This window comes from Neoarius graeffei, chromosome 4, assembly GCF_027579695.1.
Source record: "Neoarius graeffei isolate fNeoGra1 chromosome 4, fNeoGra1.pri, whole genome shotgun sequence".
Classification (NCBI taxonomy): domain Eukaryota; kingdom Metazoa; phylum Chordata; class Actinopteri; order Siluriformes; family Ariidae; genus Neoarius; species Neoarius graeffei.
The window spans coordinates 4622650-4643296 of record NC_083572.1 but is presented as its reverse complement, the minus strand read 5'-3'; the positions used below and the strand labels follow the sequence as shown (position 1 = coordinate 4643296).

The 20647-nt window shown below is 41.1% G+C and overlaps 1 protein-coding gene across 1 annotated transcript in view; it reads right to left on the bottom strand.

Annotated features, from left to right (window-relative positions):
- Nucleotides 1–2776: 2776 nt before the first annotated feature.
- dock9b (dedicator of cytokinesis 9b) overlaps nt 2777–20647 on the bottom strand; it is a 91386-nt gene continuing 73515 nt past the window's right edge. Inside the window, exons 48-53 of the mRNA XM_060918658.1 lie at nt 18916–19062; nt 13640–13850; nt 7040–7230; nt 6815–6915; nt 6535–6673; nt 2777–5117 (exon numbers count right to left, since the gene is read on the bottom strand). Coding sequence (XP_060774641.1) covers nt 4983–5117; nt 6535–6673; nt 6815–6915; nt 7040–7230; nt 13640–13850; nt 18916–19062 — 924 coding nt within the window. The 3' untranslated portion in view covers nt 2777–4982. The remainder of the gene's footprint in view (nt 5118–6534; nt 6674–6814; nt 6916–7039; nt 7231–13639; nt 13851–18915; nt 19063–20647) is intronic.

Below are 20647 nucleotides of genomic sequence, written 5' to 3'. Positions count from 1 at the left end.
ACGATCGTTATTCATGAGATTTGGATCTTAAGGATGTTTCTTCATGGTTACACGCAACAAAAAAGCGCATAAAACAATGATTAATCACAAAACAATCCGCCAGCGTAACGTTTCGAGTAAACAAATGCTAAACACTTCCGCGTCGTCATCAGACACGATGGACTCCCATAACTGGTAATAAAAATAAGGCAACACGACAAACAGAGGTTAGCAAAGCTCATTCCGTGCATGGTTACTGATTCTCATGTTCCATTTCTGCTTAAGGTTTCTCGCTGACACCGAGGACGACCCTCAAGACTACAGAGAACCCTTCACTTTCCGCCAGCAGACGCATCCGTCGTCACGGTCTCTGGAAGATCGCCGAAAGACCCAGACGCAGTCAGCCCCCACCTGCGATCTCACTACTGGCCAGTTTAGGCCGTCCAGCACCTGCACTGACTTCACTATTCACTTTCCCTGCATTTCCGCATTAAAATAGCATGATTTTGTTGCACTAATCCGTGGGTTCTGTGTCTGTGTTCCTCCTGCTGGAGCCACCTGTTAATAAAGCTCAATTCAAATCACTATAATTAAAAAAACAACAACAAAAAAAAACCCAAGATCAACTGTGAGCAAGTGCTCACTTACGTATCCCCCGCTCTCGCTTATATCAGAATGCAAGTGATGGAAGGAATAGGACACTTATTATAAATGTTGACTTTAAACAAATAATGAACCCTGAAACAAGAAAGTAAAGAGCAGCATCTCTCCCCAGGGGTTTCAAACAGCATCCTGGTAAACGGTCATTCTGAAACAGCATTTTGCTTCTTGAAATTGCGTCAAAATCCACCCTATATGTTTCATAAATACATCCAGTCGGTAAACAGGAAGTCGATGTGTGACAGACCTGAAAACGGTACACATGGTATAGAACCCCAAGCTGAAGCTCGGTACCAAATATCAAGTGGCTATGATTTGTGGTTGCTGAGAAAAGTGTGATGAAAATTTTGTACATCCATGCTATATATGTTTTGTAAATGGGTCTGTCTCAGAAACTGGGTACTGTGGGGGTCCCCCACTAAATATACTCACAGTCAATAAACTATACGGTTTTGAATGGTGATGTTGGTTTTAATTTGAAATAAAATGATGAAAGAAATAATACAAAACTAAATCTTTGATGTGAATACTCTATTCAGAATTTGGCAAAAATTCTGCAAATTTGTGGAAAATGGTGGCTTGATCTGGGACATGATAAATGGTCGACTACATCGCATTCCCTTAAAAAGGTCATAGTCCACTGAAAAGTCTACAGTTATCACTAATTGTATTTTAAGTTGTAACTTTACACCTAAGGATTGGTGCGCTCACAGAATAATCATAACCGTAATAAAACATCGTGCAAAATATTTTATCACCGTTGTAACTCCATTTTCCGCAGACCCAAAACCAATACGATCGTGTGTTTTGATCTAAACAGAAAGCCTCAGCGTTGAGGTCACAACCTCACCAAAAGCAGTAACTTAAAATCACTACGCCGTATAAAAATTTAGTTATAAATCTGCGATTTTGTTTTTTAAAATGAAAGCTGAAAGTTAGGTATAGAATATGTTTCTTACAGAATATGTTACGATGGTAGCTGGTCTTGTATGAATTTCTGAGCTATAAAATGAGTCGTGGTCTATTTTTTACCGTAGCGTGTTATTTGTGTGCGGGGAAGGACACACATTAACAATTTGCATGTGTAGAATGGAATTTTCCACTCCAACAGTTAGAAGTTGATCGTGCTTCCATTTGTGGTCTTTCTGTTACGCGGGTGATCTGTTCGGACATTATCACTGAAAAGGCGAGTTTTGACAGTTTTATTTTGTTTTAGTCTTGCAGTATAAGGCAATAGAATGTTTCTTTTTCATCTTACTTTCATATTTCGTAGTGTTTGCGTATTTTTGGCCAATATTTTGCAGCCATGGTCAATTTAGATCGAACTTTTGATAGAATCTATGGCCAGTTATTTTGCCCCGCCCCCGCCTCGTGCTCCGTCCGGTGTGGTAGTGATGTCCCGCAGCAGAGACCCGTGCGACCTTCAGCCGGTACAGTCGCTGTTCTTTTACCACCGCCGTTATTCTCATCTTTCCGGTGTGTTCTTGATTTTTCCATCATGTCCTATTTCGCCATATCAAACACCCAAAATGTATCATATTATTCATATTTAAGTGAATAATCAATTCAGTCATCATAACTTGGCATTTTTAACCCAAGCAATCAAAAAGAGGAAATTTATTCAATATTTTCACTCATCTGTGAAGGAGGGGCTTTAATTCTTCATGATGGAGTTATTTTATATGGAAATCAATTTTACAAAAGCATTTGAATTGTAATGAAAAAAATTTTCCCACAGTGGAGGCCAGATAAAGCAAGATACTATCTTTATTCTTATTAAACATGGCAAAAGAAACATTGAGTGTTCGGTAAATGCAAAAAAAATAGTAAAATTAGAAAATTGATTTTTTGACCATAATGTCCCAAATGAGAGAGCAGTTTCTGAGACGGACCTAAATACATTCAGTCGGTAAACAGGAAGTTGATGTGGGACAGACCTGAAAATGGTAAACACGGTATAGAACCCTAAGCTTAAGCTCGGTACCAAGTATCAAGTGGCTATGATTTGTGGTTGCTGAGAAAAATGGTGTTTTGGATGGACGGAGATACGGACGGACGGACAGAGGTAAATAAACTATGCTAACATCCTTCGGAGCGGGGGTGTAATAATAAGACAAAGAGAAACACACATATGCAATTGTTGTACAGTCATTTCTTTTTTTTATTAAAAAGAAAACATCAAATATTTTACACAACTCTTCAAATTCAAACACGTGTCACTGTGTTCAACAAAAACAGACTCGGATACAAAACCGAATAAGAAAGATTTAAAAATCGTAACGAACACACGCCACATTTCATCTCCCTCGTCTCTTTGGCAAGAGATATACGAATTAAATAATAAAATAAGACACAGTAAAACAAACACACACACACACGATTGCACAGATGCAAAGTTTCCTTTGCGTTTTGTGTTGAAAAACATTTTAAAAAGGACACCGAGACGGAGACATGGTGGTGTGCAGTTCCAGGAAAATAATAAACTGTGTGGTGTGATGAATGCCCAGGTCAGACGGCAGAAAGACGCATGCTGCGACCTGTGATCGGTCGGGTGGCGACCAACCTCAGGTGAACGCAGACGTTTTGTGTCAAATCCTTCATTGTGGTCAGACGCAGTATTTTTCAAGGAGGACTGAAGGCAAATTTATTATCATCAAAATTCTATTTATCTCATTTTATTTAATATCGGAATGCATTTTTGATCGCTATTTTGTCGCTGCTATAGTAAGTTCTGAGTGTTTGAAATATGCTCTGCAATATACCAGCCCATATGGCAAAGCAATGGCCGTAAACGAGATTCGTTGAGACCTGTGTGAGACATCGTAGGACGGAAGTAAAACGTACAGCGGAAATCAAAGAAGTGACCAACATCTGCCAAAGCTGTCAAAAGCCGCACGCGCCCTCTTTCGAATGCTGACGTAATCAAGCCGGAAGTTTTGTTTGTTTTGATAGCAATCAGGAAAGTTTGAAAAAAGTAGGCAGTAATCGTCATTTAAACTTGTTTTTGTGCAATATTTCATTTGGAAAACAGTTTTCAAAATGGCGGCACTGACACCTGGCTGACGCTTCATGTTTCGAAGTCTCACACAAGTCTCGTGAAGATCGCGCGGATAAGCGACGCCTGCCGTGGACCAAATGAACTAAATTCAACACGGCTAAAAACCGAATAGGCCGATAAGTATAATATTTAATTGCAATTAGTTGCCAATACGAGTCACGATATAAGGTTACTAAAACCCAAAACGTAATTTAATAACACGTTAATTAAGAAATAAAGCAAGTTTAAAAATGACTCCAGTTCTCCTTTAAGCTGAATTTGGTCACGAGCTAGCCGGGATCATCTGGGTCCTTACCAGATCTTTCACCCCTTTCCCTGGTTTTCCCTGAGCTGCAGCCAGCACACCTGTCTCTCATCAGCTCATCCACGACTCTTTATTATACCGCTCGGATATTCATTCGGCGCAGGATTGTCTTCTCCTCAGGATATGGTTTTTCACCCTTTTTTCCCCCCCGGTTTTTGTATTCTATTATTTTGTTACTTTGCTGCACGCTGTGGAGTATTTCGCTCTTCTGTGGACATCTTTTACTGGGACGTGTTGCTTTCCTGACGCAGAAGCACTTTTAACTTTTGAACTTCTGAACTCTGTTCTTTAAACTGAGAGCTCCTTCCCATTGTGGGGCTGCGTTTCTGGACTCTATCATGCTTTTTTCCTTTTGCACTCGTTTGGCAGTTGATCTCTAATCTCCGTTTTTTCCCTAATTACCCATTCCTGTATTTCTCCCATCGGCTCCTCCCCTCCACTCTCTGGATTACGACCTGCCTTCTACATGCGTCCACCTGCTATTTGCACCGATTGGAAGCGAATCGCAGCTGAAATGCGAACAGATCACGATGCGTCAACCTGCCTCTACTAAAGACCCTCTGCCATTATCTGTGTCATCGTGCATCGACGCAAAACCAGTCTTGCGTCTACCTGCGATTTTGTCATCGCAGGTAGACGCAAGTAGTTGAAAACTAGCTGCAGCCTGTCATTTGATCTGGGCGGAAACGAAAGAGCTACGATGCTGAAGTCAATCATTTCCTGATTTCACTTCTGAATATTCCTTATTGATGTGTAAAAGATTAGCTTTCTCAAAACGTTTGGAAAACCTGATTGGCGTTTTGTTTTACGGGGAAAAATAGCTTCATGGTTTGAGCATTTTATTTAATTTAAATAATGTGAGGCAAACTTTGTCTTTGATATCTAAACATATAACATCCATATAACGATGATTCATTTGCATCGTCCCAGCTTTTCTCCTCCTGCTACATTTTCTGACCTCCTGTCTTAAGGTTTGAAAGGTCACACAGAGGAGGACGAGGAGGCGGAGCCAGGTAATCCGTGGAGGGCGGAGACACCAGGGCTGCCACTAATGACCTTAAAGATGTGCAGCGAATCTGAGAGCGAGCTCTTTGTACTGATTTCCAGCGCAGAGATCTGAGAAAGGAGGAGATTGGATGGACAGATTAGAAACTGGAGGGAAAAAAAATCTAAAATGTTTTGAAAAAGAAGGTTTGTTACCATCCGATCTGCACGGGTAAGCATAGAAAGAGCAAGAAAGTGAGAATTAAAGCACTGAAACACTCGATATTGAACAATCCAGTGTAAAGAGCGGAGATGACTGGGGGAAAAAAAACCTCTGGGATAATCTGATAGAAAGGTGAAGAATTTCTAATACAGACCTCTAATTTCATCAATCATATCCTTTCTTGATAATTACTGCTGAATTTAGCATCATTACCAATGACTCAAACTTTAATCAGCAGATTATAATAATAAATGCATATTCGCTGTTTTTTCCCCACTATATTGTTATCTTAAGTTGTTCCAAGGCGCACTGCTGAGTCTCAGGAGCTGCATATTTAAACAAACCGGCGTAATCCTCCATGATTGTTTCATGTAAATAGATTTGTATGAAGTATGATCACTTCGTGCAAATATCTATCTATCTATCTGTCTGTCTGTCTGTCTGTCTGTCTGTCTGTCTGTCTGACTGATAAACACATGCAGAAGGCACGTAGCTCGCAAACAGTGTAGATTAAACTCATAAATCAGATACGAAATCTCGATACGAGATATTTTTGGTTGAGAAACGAGTAAAGCTAAAAACGTAAGGTAACCTCAGCAAGTTAAATTATGCCCTTGTTATAATTAAGTTATTCCACAAAACTGAGTCATATATGAGCTGATAGCCGCTATAATCCGTGTACGACAAGATTGTGTGGAATAACTTTTATTCTATCCACATTCACTGGATTTCAAGAAACAGCTTTTTTTTTTTTTTGCAAATTCGATAAATAAAAACTTGATACAAAACATCCGACAAAATCGTTTCCATTTAGAATGTAAACAAACCGGCAAAATGACAGGAGCAAAATGTGAAAAATGCAATAATAATAATAATAATAATAATAATAATTCCTGGGGGAAAAAATGATGCACTCTTACCATCAAATACTTTCATTCCATATTTTGTTGCTTTTTTGTGTATTTTTCAGGGTTTTGTTTTTGAGTAGAGTTTTTAATTCGTCCTCGGTTGGTTCAGTAACACGCTCCGCCATTTTGTTTTTCTCTACTCATGGCATATGAGTTGATATCCTAGTAGTAGAGTAGCCAATCAGAGTGCACGATTGCTCACATCCGGTAAATGTGGACAGAATATTATTTGTTGTTTCAGGAACATAAAGCTCTAAATCCCAGTTTATTACCTATCCCATGTGTATTAATTCTACTCTTATTAATCTACTGTGATTATTATGACAATATTATACAAACAATGGATTTATAAACATAACCCTGTCCAAACAGGGCTAAAGTTTACTCTGTGTGTGTGTGTGTGTGTGTGTGTGTGTACCTGTTCGTGCATGATAAGTGACAGCTCTCTGGTCAGGTCTCTGTAGCTGGCCTTCATTTCATCATGATACTCCTGCTGATCCTCCTTTATCAGTCTCTCATTCACACTCAGAGCCTGGCCGCACGCCTCCACAAACTGCCTACACACACACACACACACACACACCCCTATTCAGACAGGATTAGGTTTATGCACATAGAAACGCCGTCTGACACCAGGCGTCTTCAGACAGAGTCGTAAAGATGTGAATAAGAAACAGAAAACAGACAGAGACATGCACCTGAAGACCTCTTTAAGCTGTTTGACTTTGTTGTCGGGGTATTTTTTAGCGCAGGCGTCGTCGAGGAACGCTCTCGCATAAGCAAGCGGTCCTGCGTTTACCTAACGAGAAAAACAACACTGTATTTATGTTCACTGATTGATTATAGGTGTGTGTGTGTGTGTGTGTGTGTGTGTGTGTGTGTGTGTGTGTGTGTGTGTGTGTGTGTGTGTGACCCACACACACCTGGACACTGATGCTGCCCTGCAGTTTGAGTTGCAGACGGATCATGTCCACCTCAGCGGCTGCACACAGACCTTTCAGCTCCGTCACTTTAGCACTCATCTCATCGATGGCCACTTCTATAGGACTGAGATCTGTGTGGTGCTGATACATCACTGCAATACGCTTCTTCACATACGGGAAACACTGAGTGGCTGAGAGAGAGAGAGAGAGAGAGAGAGAGAGAGAGAGAGAGAGAGAAGGTGAAATAGAGACAAAAGGAGAAGACAGAAACAGAAAGGGGAGAGAGAGAGAGAGAGAGAGAGAGACATAAAGGAGGATGAGAGAGACCGAAGAAAGGAGAGAGATACAAAGGGGAGAAAGAGAGGAGGTGAAATAGAGACAAAAGGAGAAGACAGAGAGAGAGAGAGAGAGAGAGAGAGAGAGATAAAGGAGGATGACAGAGGCCGAAGAAAGGAGAGAGATACAAAGGGGAGAAAGAGAGGAGGTGAAATAGAGACAAAAGGAGAAGACAGAGAGACAGAGAGAGATGAAATAGAGACAAAAGGAGAAGACAGAGAGACAGAGAGAGATGAAATAGAGACAAAAGGAGAAGACAGAAAACAAAGGGGAGCGAGAGAGAAGGAGAGAGAGACAGAATGATAGTGAAAAAAAGGAGGATGAGAGAGACAGAAGAAGGGAGAGAGACAGTGGATGATAGTGAGACAAAGGAGAGAGATAAAGGAGGATGAGAGAGATACAAAGGAGAGAGAGAGAGAGACATAAAGGAGGATGAGAGAGACCGAAGAAAGGAGAGAGATACAAAGGGGAGAAAGAGAGGAGGTGAAATAGAGACAAAAGGAGAAGACAGAGAGAGAGAGAGAGAGAGAGAGAGAGAGAGATAAAGGAGGATGACAGAGGCCGAAGAAAGGAGAGAGATACAAAGGGGAGAAAGAGAGGAGGTGAAATAGAGACAAAAGGAGAAGACAGAGAGACAGAGAGAGATGAAATAGAGACAAAAGGAGAAGACAGAGAGACAGAGAGAGATGAAATAGAGACAAAAGGAGAAGACAGAAAACAAAGGGGAGCGAGAGAGAAGGAGAGAGAGAGACAGAATGATAGTGAAAAAAAGGAGGATGAGAGAGACAGAAGAAGGGAGAGAGACAGTGGATGATAGTGAGACAAAGGAGAGAGATAAAGGAGGATGAGAGAGATACAAAGGAGAGAGAGAGAGAGACATAAAGGAGGATGAGAGAGACCGAAGAAAGGAGAGAGATACAAAGGGGAGAAAGAGAGAGAGGAGGTGAAATAGAGACAAAAGGAGAAGACAGAGAAACAGAAAGGGAAGAAAGAGAGATAGAACATAAAGGAGGATGAGAGGGACCAAAGAAAGGAGAGAGATACAAAGGGTAGAAAGAAGGAGAGAGACGGTGGATGATAGTGAGACAAAGGAGGAGAGAGACAGAAGAAAGGAAAGAGAGAAAGAGAAGGTGAAATAGAGATAAAAGGAGAAGACAGAGAAACAGAAAGGGGAGAGAGAGAGAGAGATAAAGGAGGATGAAAGAGACCGAAGAAAGGAGAGAGATACAAAGGGGAGAAAGAAGGAGAGAGAGAGAGAGAGAGAGAGAGCGCAGATAATAATGAGACATGAAAGAGGATGAGAGAGACAGAAGAGAGAGATACAAAGGGTAGAAAGGAGAGAGAGACCGTCAGTTTTTAAATTAAAAAAAGTTTTAATGCTGTACATACATTCGATACAAATACTCATATCTGTGTAATGACAATCAGGAAAAGATAAAAAGTCTGCAATAAATCCGCGCCACTTACATCTGAACTATCAAAGTGGCCTTGCTTTTTTTTTTTAATTTTTTTATTGTAGCATTAGTCATTATTCTGTCCACATTCACTGGAATTTGAGCAATCGCGCGCTCTGATAGGCTACTCGACCACTAGGACATCATCTCATACTGTGAGTAGAGAAAACCAAAACGGCAGAGCGTGTTGCTGAACCGAGGACGAAATAAAAACTCTACTTGAAAATAAAACCCCAAAAAATAAAAAAAGCAACAAAATATGGAATAAAAAGTATTTGATGGTAAGAATGTATCTTTTTTATTTTTCGAGGATTATTATCGCATTTTTCACAAATCACTCCTGTCATTTCACCGGTTTGTTTACATTCTAAGTGGAAATGATTGTCGGACGTTTTCTGTAAAGTTTTTATTTATCGAATTTGCAAAAAATAAAAATGTTCTGTTTCTCAGAATCCAGTAAATGTGGATACAATCACACAGTTATTCCACTCAATCTGTTATACATTTATCTATTATTAAATAAAGGGAAAATGCTTCTTGAAAAATTGACAAAAAGATGAATGGATGTGAGAGGAAAAAACCAATGAACAGACCTTGTGAGCCTGAAAGATATGAAGTACACAATGTGCTCCTTATTGCACTGGACTATAGCACTTGTGTTCAAGCTGGAGCTCCAGGCGTGTCCATGTGCTGTATATGAGGAGGTAATTACTGTGTGTTTGCATCATTACTCTTTATTTATCTTAATTTCAGAAGCTTGATTTATATGAGCTCTGTTTATTAAAAACGTGAGTTTTTCTTTTTTTTTATGTATAATGACCGCACTGATGATCTCTCGGTTTAATCAATATACCTGACTGTTTTTCAGTTTGGGGCGGTAACGTGATCACTGCAGTATGAACCCCTGGCATCTATGCTGCATGTCTATTCACACAATCATCGTATCCTAATCAGATGAAGATAAGCATTCAGCTAGGTCATCTACAGCTGGAGACTAAGTGGTTGATTAGTTATCAGCATATGTGATAACTGGTCAAAGGTTCAGGGACACTGAGAGCCATTGGTGAACAGTCTGGCATCACTTCTCCAAGAGTAGAAAGTCCTGAATAAGTTTATTTCTCAACCAATAAACAGCCTTTTGGTGTGTATGAGTGTGTGAATGGGTGTATCCCATCCGAGGAGGTTCGAGGTTGTCAAGCCAAGGGTGCCCCTTTTCCACCAAAGCAGTTCCAGGGCTGGTTTGGGGCCAGTGCTTAGTTTGGAACCGGGTTTTCTGTTTCCACTGACAAAGAACTGGCTCTGGGGCCAGAAAAACCGGTTCCAGGCTAGCACCAACTCTCTGCTGGGCCAGAGGAAAGAACCGCTTACGTCAGCGGGGGGGCGGAGTTGTTAAGACCAACAACAATAACAAGACCGCGAAAGATCGCCATTTTTAAGCGACGAGAAGCCGCAGCTGTACAAACGCGAAGTCATCCATTATTATTATTGTTGTTGCTGCTGCTGCTTCTTCCGTGTTGTTTTTGCTTTGATATTCGCGCCAAGGTTTATGCAAACGTAGCGACGTAGCTGACATATACAGCGACGTAATGATGTGGCTTCCCTTAGCACCGTGAGCTATGGAAAAGCAAACTGGTTCTCAGCTGGCTCGCAAGTTGAACGAGTTGTGAACCAGCACCAGCCCCGAACCAGCCCTGGAACTGATTTGGTGGAAAAGGGGTAGGGGTGGTGCTGAGGACAAGCTCCCACTGCTTAGGAGTTTGACCAGGCACCACCTGAACTGATAATCACATCATAATTTTTTCTTTGGCAAATCAGACACAAGGTACGCCACCACTCTTTCTGGAGCAGTTGGCGGTTAGGTGCCTTGCTAAAGGGCACTTCAGCCAGTCCTGCTGGTCCAGGGAATTAAACCAGTGACCTCTTGGCTCCATCTAACCATTAGGCCATGGCTTCCCCCACTGCTTAAAAAAATGCAGGCCTAGACATTAAGCATTTACCACTGGTGGCCCATTGGGCCAGTGGAATTGAAAAGTTACTGGCCCAAATGGAAAATGCGGTGGCCCGAATGCATGCGGTACCCGAACCACGGCTGCCACAGGCAGCCGCTGCAAGCACCGCAAGTGCTTGCACAAAGAGGGGGGTCCGGGGGCCCTCCCCTGGAAAATTTTGATTTTTCATTTCATATTCGTGCATTCTGGTGCATTTTAAGGTGAAATTAATGAAAATAAGATTATTCATATTTTGCTAACATTATTATATCTTTATTGTTTGTTCACATTGATATTTTATTGTTTGCATTTCTTGTTCTATCAATTTCTTAGTTACATTTAAAAATTTCCTTTGTTCTTGTTCTCTGTTCGTTTAACACATGCTGTTGATTACTGTTTTACATTAACAATTGTTTGTATAAGTTTTAGAATAAGCTAAGTTTTGCCTCACCATGCAACTCACTTGTTTATAGAATAAGCTTTGCCTGTAACCCACCCTGTGTGATGGAGACATATTTCCCTTTTTTGTCATGGTTTCAACTTTGGCTCATATATTCTCAACATTGTAGATATTGAATTCTCACCACTGTAGATATTCTAATAGAAATAGAGGTACAATTAACTTTTTAAATACACCTTTATATAATAGCCACAAGACACACACAGGCCAGTCCCAAGTCTGGATGAAAGGTGAGGGTGGCATACTAACCCTTATCGTGCTGGATTTAAATGCGCATTTTTATTGCCCATGAAGAAGTTTTATTTCTTAATTAATAAAATATCATAAGAATCACTGACAAACCATACATTTCCTGAAAGGGTGGACTTTGGGGAATAATCTAGTGAGATTTTTGCAAAGCCTTACCTGCTCGGGGGTGATTTATAACCCTAATAACCTGTTAATTAGCTAATTAACAGGTATGCTCAGGTGAGCCAAAAAGGGGTGAAATGTTTTTTTTTAATAAGACAAGATATAAACACCAAATTTTCAGGATATGCCCTTTGGGGAACTAGTAGTACATTTTTGCAAATTCAGCTCATTTGCATAAACCGTTGCGATGGCAACAGCAGATACCCTAGCAACTGGGGGTATACTGGGTTTAGGATGGTCTGGTTGTACGGTACCAGAGAGGGTCAGAATAGTTATTATTTTTGTTGTAATGAACTAATGTAGACCTAGTTTGGCTATTTTGATAGATTTCATCACCTTTGGATATTTGAATAATATAATATATGGGATCAGATCTAATTTACCACATTATTTTATCTGTTCTTCTATTTCGGTCATAGCAACCAACATTTATACTTCATTCTTTAATCACTAAAAGTTGATACACATGTAGCCATATTTCTTGGCAGTGTATCCTGAAATTTTGATATTAATATACAAAGTCTGAACGATTTTACACCATCTGAAGCTAAAGCGCGTGTGTTGAAATGCTGTTTTACGATTTGGCGAGTTGTAAACCGAGCGTGACATCGCGCGCTCTGATTGGCTGCCGAGTTCAAAATGAAGGCGTTCGTTAACACCCGATAGTTAATTTATGCACGATCGTATTTAAACTGTTTACCTGGCCTTTGGCCAGGTTGGGGAGCGTGGAGTTTGAACATATTTCTATTTGAATTTCACCGTTCTGATGGTCTCCTTGCCGCAACCGTCTTCGTCTACAAGATGCTATTTTCCCGCCAAAATGACGCTTCCGAACAGCGCCGAACATCTCCGAAGATGCACGAAGACAACACACTCCTGCCGCGGAGCGGAGCGTGACGAAAACAAAGATGGCGGACCTCGTATTGAAAAGGTGCATTTTACGAACAATTTCTTCACAATTCTGGGTAAAATATGAGTAATAAAATTGGTTAATTTGTATCGAAAACGTACTCGCCCACCCGGGCCACTGTTTGGCCAAATTTAGTGGCCCAAAAGACGTAAAAAACACCGCCGGGCCATCGGGCAAGTGCTAATGTCGAGCCCTGAAATGCTCCTCAAATAGCCTCTAACAACCAAATCCAACTCCTGGCCTTCTCGTGTGGCTTGGCCTCTAAGCCCAGCAGAACCGTTTCTACTGACAAGAGAAGGGGCAAAGGCAGGTCCTGGCACCGTAAAACTAGTCCTTTGACTAGATGGATCTCATAAACCTGGGAAGGCAATCCATCTAAGAGGAAGGAAACCTTGATTTCAAACCTCTGCTGCCTTGCAGCCATACTCACTCATGGGAAAGGCTTTGGGAATAAACCCTGAGGACAAGAGAAGCTGAGCTGAGGTTAGCTGCTAAAGAGAAGCAAATTCGCCAGAACAGCAGCACCAGAGCAACACAGGAAGAGAGCGCCTTCAAGTGCGGTTGTTGCGGCCGTGACGCAGTCCTCTATATAGTCACGACAGCCGCTGCTGTAACAATACCCATTGAAACAACTCTCCAGGGGCAGATCAATGATCTAGCAAGACTAACAGATGCCACCACCCATCCAAGGTGTAATCCTTGGAGCACTGGGTGTTCCTGGGAAAGGACACAGCTCCACCCAGACCCTGACCAAGACTAAGCACTTACTGCAGATGAATACGTTTACTGAACAAATTCATCACCATTTTTTGGTATTTTGATATCGTTTCACAAGAAAAAGTGAGCGATATCTGATTGGTTGTGATATCGCCCATTGCTTATTTGTTACCAAACTCACCCAGTCCCTGCTCAACCTTCAATCATATACTAAGTGTGTTTTTCCAGAACATCTCTGATAAATGGTCCATTATGTTGTTCTAGCTGGCCTGGAATTAGTTCAGAACCCAAAGGATCCTGAATACTGAAGAACAGTCGACTCACTGGTGAGGACGGTTCTGCGCTTGCACTGCTCGTCTACGCCCCCGTGCCTCTTGCCACACTCGGTGAACGGCGTCTCAAAGACAAATCGGCGGATGTTGTGGTTCCTCTCGAAGTCGGTGCATCTCTCCTCGAGCTCCTTCTCTTCGAGATAGGGGGTCACGTGCGTCACCTGGATGTAGGCATACTTGGCCTCCAGGTCCTTAGGATTCACCTGAGCAAGAGGGGTAAACAAAAGGAAAATTAAACCACTTACTTCACTAGCTCTATTTGAGGCATTTTACCTACATTTTAGTGCCCTTTTTGAAGAGCTACATCATTTACATATACTTCTGATTACCTCTGCCAAGGAGGTCATGTTTTCAGTGTGTAAAACCTGCCCACCCAATTTTCATGAAACTTGGTAGAAGGGTGTAGCATGGACCAAGGAAGAACCCATTAAATTTTGGAGTGGATCTGAGTCACGGGGCGGCTCCACGAATTTAGTTTCTCCTTCGCTAAGGTTGCAAGATGTGGCATTTGGCCTTGATGGAAGTCTGCAGTCAATAATGCCATACATCTTAAAATCCAGTAGGTGACAGTAAAGTTTAATAAAGACAAAACATAGCCAATAGGGTGCATCAGTTGCCCCCTAAAAATGAAAAGTTCCTCCGATCATGATGCATTTTTGTTTTTATGTTCCTTTTGGTAAGAAAACACACTGGGTGAAATATTTTGACAAAATTCAAAAGTTTAATGGTGGCACCAGGAGCTCAAAGTTATGGAAAAAGCTGCTATTTTATGACTTTTATGACAAAATTTCGATCACTTTTCATGAAACATGATGGCACCTTATAGAGTATACCAAATATCTTAGATACACATTTTTAGTCCATATTCTAAATATATTATCAAGCATAGTTTGAGTTTTAGCTGTTCATTGAATCATTGTTCAACTACTTTTAAACAATACAAATGTATTATGAATCACATTAATGCTTCTCAATCCCTTGCAAAGGTTCTTAACATGATCTCTGGCTCACAAGAAATCAATAAATGGAGTCCAACATTGTGATTCAAACCTTACGCGAAAACATAAAATAAGCGTTTTTTGGCAAAAAATGAACCTCATGGTGCCACCATTAGACTTTTGAATATGGTCAAAAATTTTACAGGATGTCTTTATTGGTGAAAAGGAACACCCAAACAAAAATGCATCAGATTTTATGAAAGTGAGGGCAGCTGATGCACCCTAATAGCCAATGTACAAATACGATGAATCCATATCCATAGGTTATCAGGAATCTTCTGGGATATGCATGTCGGCACATAATTCCCATAGTTTTGGAAATATATTCCAACATGCTGTGTAAAGTGGTTGCGGTCGCAAATTTGCAGATCATAGTAGAGTCGGCTCTTGTCCTTGGCGGAGATCTGCACTCTCCGAGTGTTCTAGTTTATTTATATATACACTGATTTAGCAAATGTCTGAAAAACTCTTTGTTGTGGCGTATTAAATGTTTTGTGACTGTGACATTCAAACACAATATAAATATTCTCCAATCACCTACCTTTTCACACATTGTGGAATTCTATGTTTAATTCGTTAAATTGTGAAAGAGAATCCTTCCCCATGTTTTTCCACCCAGAAAGCATGAAACTTTTGCATTCAGCTAATCAACGCCAGGATCTAGTCTTCCCAGGCAGTCTCCTGTCCCAGGACTAACCAATCTCCGTTTCCATAGCCCTCGGCTTCTTGCCTGTACAGCCAGGGTTACAGTGGGGGGCGGGTCCTCTGGTAACCGCGAGAGTTTGACTTCCCTACTCGCATCTGTATTGCAGCGTGCCTTGTCAGATGGCAATAGGTACCATTTTTATGATGGTCTTTGGTACGGTATGACCCGACCGCGAGTAGAACTCGCGATCTCCCGGTCGAGAGGCAGATACGTTAATCACTAGGCCAGCTCGCGTTCATTCAGCTAATACTACGTTAAGTAAAACCATGCTTTCGATCTGTTTGAAGAGGTCTGATCATCTGTGCTGTATCCGAGGGAAGAGCGACATGACAAAAATATCATACTTCATATATGATTTCAACATATTTAAGCACTCAGATCTCAGCTCTGGAGCATGATCGGATGAAAACGAGTGCACTCTTGCATTAGTCTTCACCTCCCTAATGCATGGTGCAAATTGGATAAGGCTGAATTTTTTGCCCAAAGGGGGGGAAAAATGTTAGGAAGGGCCTTTGGGCGTGTTTTTTTTTGTGTGTGTGTGAGAAAATTTCAATATTCTCCAATTTTCATCAAATTGAAGCTTTAATTTCTAATCTATTACACTCAATAAAACAAGTGTCGCCAGGCAAAACAAACCTCGCCCGGCAGCACTTATTTTATACCTCTATGTTGATAATGGTAATATTTTTCAATCATCAGCTGTCAGATTATAGTCCTATGAAAATCCATGACCTTGAGTTTGACATTTCAAAGTCATTCAAGGTCAAAGGTCATGGCAGCAACTGAAAGCCCATATAGGACTTCTTATATGTTGATAATGGTAAACGTCTGGCTATCATGAACCATTTTAAAGTTACAGACCTTTGAAAACCCATGATCTTCAGTTTGACCTTTCAAGGTCACTCAAGGTCAAAGATCATGGTGCCAAACAAAAGGCCATATGAGAGTTCCTATATGCTCGTAATAGTAAAGATCTGTCTATCAGCCACCATTTTCGAGTTATAATGGAAAATGTTATTTTGATCGAAAGGTTGACCTTTCTGGTGACCTTGACCCGATTACCCCCAAAATTTAATCAGGTAATCTACGGACCATTGCCCACCTACCCTGAAAATTTAGAAGTCAATCGGTGCAACTGTCTAGACGCTAGATTGTTAACAGACAGACACACAAACCGCGCTGATTACAATACCTCGCCCCGCTTACTATAATAAATATACAGGTTTGGTCGCTAAAAATTAATCAGAAACCTTTATCACAGATTTTCTGTCACAGGACGGGGGAGTTTACGCTTTGCTGTTTCTCTAACATCACAGGCTGACGATTTGTTTCCTATTAACATCAAGAATGAGAAAAGGCGTGGCTGCTGTAACGCGAGTGAGAACAGGAACGAACTTGTTTCATCGACAAAGTATGATGCGTCACTCTTGAATAAAGTAAAGCACTGGAATAAGTGATAAAGTGATGCGGCATAAGAGGAATAAAACACTTCAGGACATACTGTTAAGGGAAAATAATCAACTTCGATGTGGTAATCGTAATTTTGCTGATAATTTTCCTATAATCCTATAGCACGACCTGGGGTTGTGGCAGCCATGGAAATTACTATCGATTTGTTTGAAACTTATAAATAAATAAATATCGATAGTAAATAGCACGCATCTGAAACTGACTAAGACTACGTTCAGACTGCACCCTGAAACGACCCATATCCGATTTTTTTGCCCATATGCGACCTGTATCCAATTTGTTATTGACAATCTGAACGACACAGATCCGATTTTTTTCACATGCGACCCAGGCCGCTTGGATATGTGGTCTTAATTCCGATGCATATCTGATATTTTCACATGCGACTGCAGTCTGACCGGACAGGTCGCATTCATGCGACCTACACGTCATCAACAAGAGACAAACGTCACTATTCTGCGTTGGCTAATCCCACCTCTTTGGTGGAAAACAACAACATTTGTACAGTTTTCAGAATTTAAATAGACTTTTATAGAATTGATCAAGCTAATGGTGGATTTGGTAGGGACCTGGATGTTGATCTGTTAGCCTGATTAAATAAAACAGTTTCTATAACTGATTTATAACTTAAACCATCCTGTATTACAAGATAAGCTTGTTCTGGAAATTTCCAGTAATTTGACACCTTCGGTCTCATTAGTCTGCTGCCCACATTAATCAGATTATTGTGTGAGTTCCGTCGCCGCCGCCACAAAAACCACATCGCCAGGTCTCGCCTCATCTCCATGCTTTACTTGCAAACTTGAAGAGTGCGCTTTTTTTTTTGTTTACGTATTACGTAGATGTGCTTATTACGTGTCAATTTGCGCATGCGGGACACTTTTGGGTCGTTTTCCGTTCATATTGGAGATCGCATACAAGTCTCATATAATTGGTAATGTGAACGGCCTAGCAAAAAAATCGGATTTCACAACAAATCGGATATGGGTCGTTTCAGGTTGCAGTCTGAACGTAGTGTAAGAGTCTGATATTTGTAACAACTATCTGGACGGTCTAAATGCGTATTAGTACAAGGACTAATAGCAATAATTCTGTTCTCAGTCTACACTGATCACCCGGGAAATGAGCATGAGAGTGTGAGAACACCCTACGCAGATGATTCCACCTTATACTGCGTAATCAGAACGGGTGACGACAGCAGAGCTGCAACTGCAAGCCTAAATAGGGACCTGGAGAGAATGAGGAACTGGGCAGACAAATGGAAAGTGACCTTTGAGCCAACTAAGTGCAAAACCTTGACCGTGTCTAGAAAGAGAAATCCAACAAGGTCAGATCCACTCTTTGGCAACACCAAACTGGCAGGAAAAAAAAAAAAAGCTAGAAATCCTCAGAGTTACTCCTGATAACAAGCTCACCTGGACCAAGTGCATCTCCAACACTGCAGCAAGAGCCGGACAGAAGCTTGTAGCTTTAAGGAGAGTCACTCACAAACTAGATATCAAAGCAAGAGCCATAGTGTACAAGGCCCAGGTATGCAGCATCATGGAGTATGCTTTATGTACCGTAGTATGCTGGATGAGTGCCTCTACCACCTCACTAAGGCTTCTTGACTCCACCCAGAGGAAAGCACTACGCACCATTGGTGTAAATGAACAACAGGCCAGATTGGAACTAAACATCCCGTCCCTACATCATAGACGTCTGGTGTGATCTACAAGATGCACACTAGCTCATGCCCACCAGACTTGAAGAGGACAGTTCCTCAGACTCACTGAACCAGTCTCAGAAACCTACTCCACAGGCAGGACCTTCATCCACACTGTGCTCCGTCTCTGGAATGGACTCCCAGACAGCGTAGTTGGAGAGATTAGTGACGATAGATCTCAGTCTTTCAGAACTCGTGTTCATCGCTATTTGCTTTCCAAACCGTAGAACTTCTTGGCTGCTATGAACCATTGATTGGCCCTTTTGGTTTACTATTATAGTGCTTTGTTGCCTGTGTTAGGTAAGTGAGGTAGAATGATGAGGTACAGCTACTTAAACTTGGCCATTTTTAAGGACCTGCAGTCACTCTGTTCCAGTGTATGATCTTACCCTGCCAGAGTCCTGGATCATTCTGACGTTCTCCTGGCCAAACTTGTCAGAGTAGAGCTTAAGCAGGCGTTGTGAGATCTCAGACAGAGGGGTGAACTTGGGTTCCTTGTAGATGTACTCCTTCCCATCTTCATCTTCAAAGAAACCCTGAACAGGACAGTGTTTCAGTCACTCTGCAGGTGCATTCGAGACACGACACACCAAGCCAATGCTGAATAACGTACACTACCGTTCAAAAGTTTGGGGTCACTTTGAAATGTCCTTATTTTTGAAAGAAAAGCACTGTTCTTTTCAATGAAGATCACTTTAAACTAATCAGAAATCCACTCTATACATTGCTAATGTGGTAAATGACTATTCTAGCTGCAAATGTGTGGTTTTTGGTGCAATATCTCCATAGGTGTATAGAGGCCCATTTCCAGCAACTCTCACTCCAGTGTTCTAATGGTACAATGTGTTTGCTCATTGCCTCAGAAGGCTAATGGATGATTAGAAAACCCTTGTACAATCATGTTAGCACAGCTGAAAACAGTTGAGCTCTTTAGAGAAGCTATAAAACTGACCTTCCTTTGAGCAGATTGAGTTTCTGGAGCATCACATTTGTGGGGTCGATTAAATGCTCAAAATGGCCAGAAAAATGTCTTGACTATATTTTCTATTCATTTTACAACTTATGGTGGTAAATAAAAGTGTGACTTTTCATGGAAAACACAAAATTGTCTGGGTGACCCCAAACTTTTGAACGGTAGTGTACACCAACTGAGACTGACAAGGACGAACTAGTGCAAAGAGCTTGGGACACGAAAGAACCTAAATGACTGGATGGATTTTGTCTCAGTGGCGTCTTTTTCCCTTCAACTACTTCCAGGGCATGTTTTAAATGCAAAAGCTGCGAGGTGAATAAAATGCAGCAGATGGTTTTTGATCACAAAAGAGATTTTTCATAGAACTACAGTACATTCTACACCGAGTGTGAAAGCAGCTGAAGAGTTGGCTTGGTGTGTCAGAGCCTTGACACGTCAAAATCCAAGCAAAAGGTGGCCCACACATGAAAATGCAGAAAGCTGAGCTCATTAAAGACTGAAGCTGATTAACAGATTAACAAGAAAACGAACACCTGAGATTTTTCAGCTCTGGTTCTCAAGCTTTCGGTTAAACAAGAATGGATTAAAGTTGAATTGTTGAGATTCACCAAACTCAGGATTACATTTTAACCATCATTTCATCATTTTAGTTTTATAAATAACATTGTTATTCTTTAACATTGTTAACTGTTATTCTATTACTTCAAGCTTGAGCGCACAAATCATTTAGAATCCCATCACCTGCGATGCTACACACGTCAACTTTTGCTTGGCGGGTTTTTATTTATATAAACTGGAAATTGACAATGTTTACAAATTTTGGAAAAAACAAAAAGGGAAACGTGCATCATCATTCTGACTATTCACATCTGTTCAAGATGTGGCACAATTTCTACAGTAGCTAACTAGAGCTTGCTATGCACTCAATGGCCACTTTAATAGGAACTTCTTGTTGATTCTAAGGTTCTAATCTTGTTGATTCTAAGGTTGGCATGTGGTGTGCTTGGCGATTCTTTCTGTGGAGGACATTGAGGATATTTACCTATTCGGAACCATGATCACAGGATTTTTGCTGATTGGACTTGGCATTGCCCTGGTGTATCGAGGAAATCAGTTAACGGTGGCAGCTGTTCAAAGCCCCACAAAGC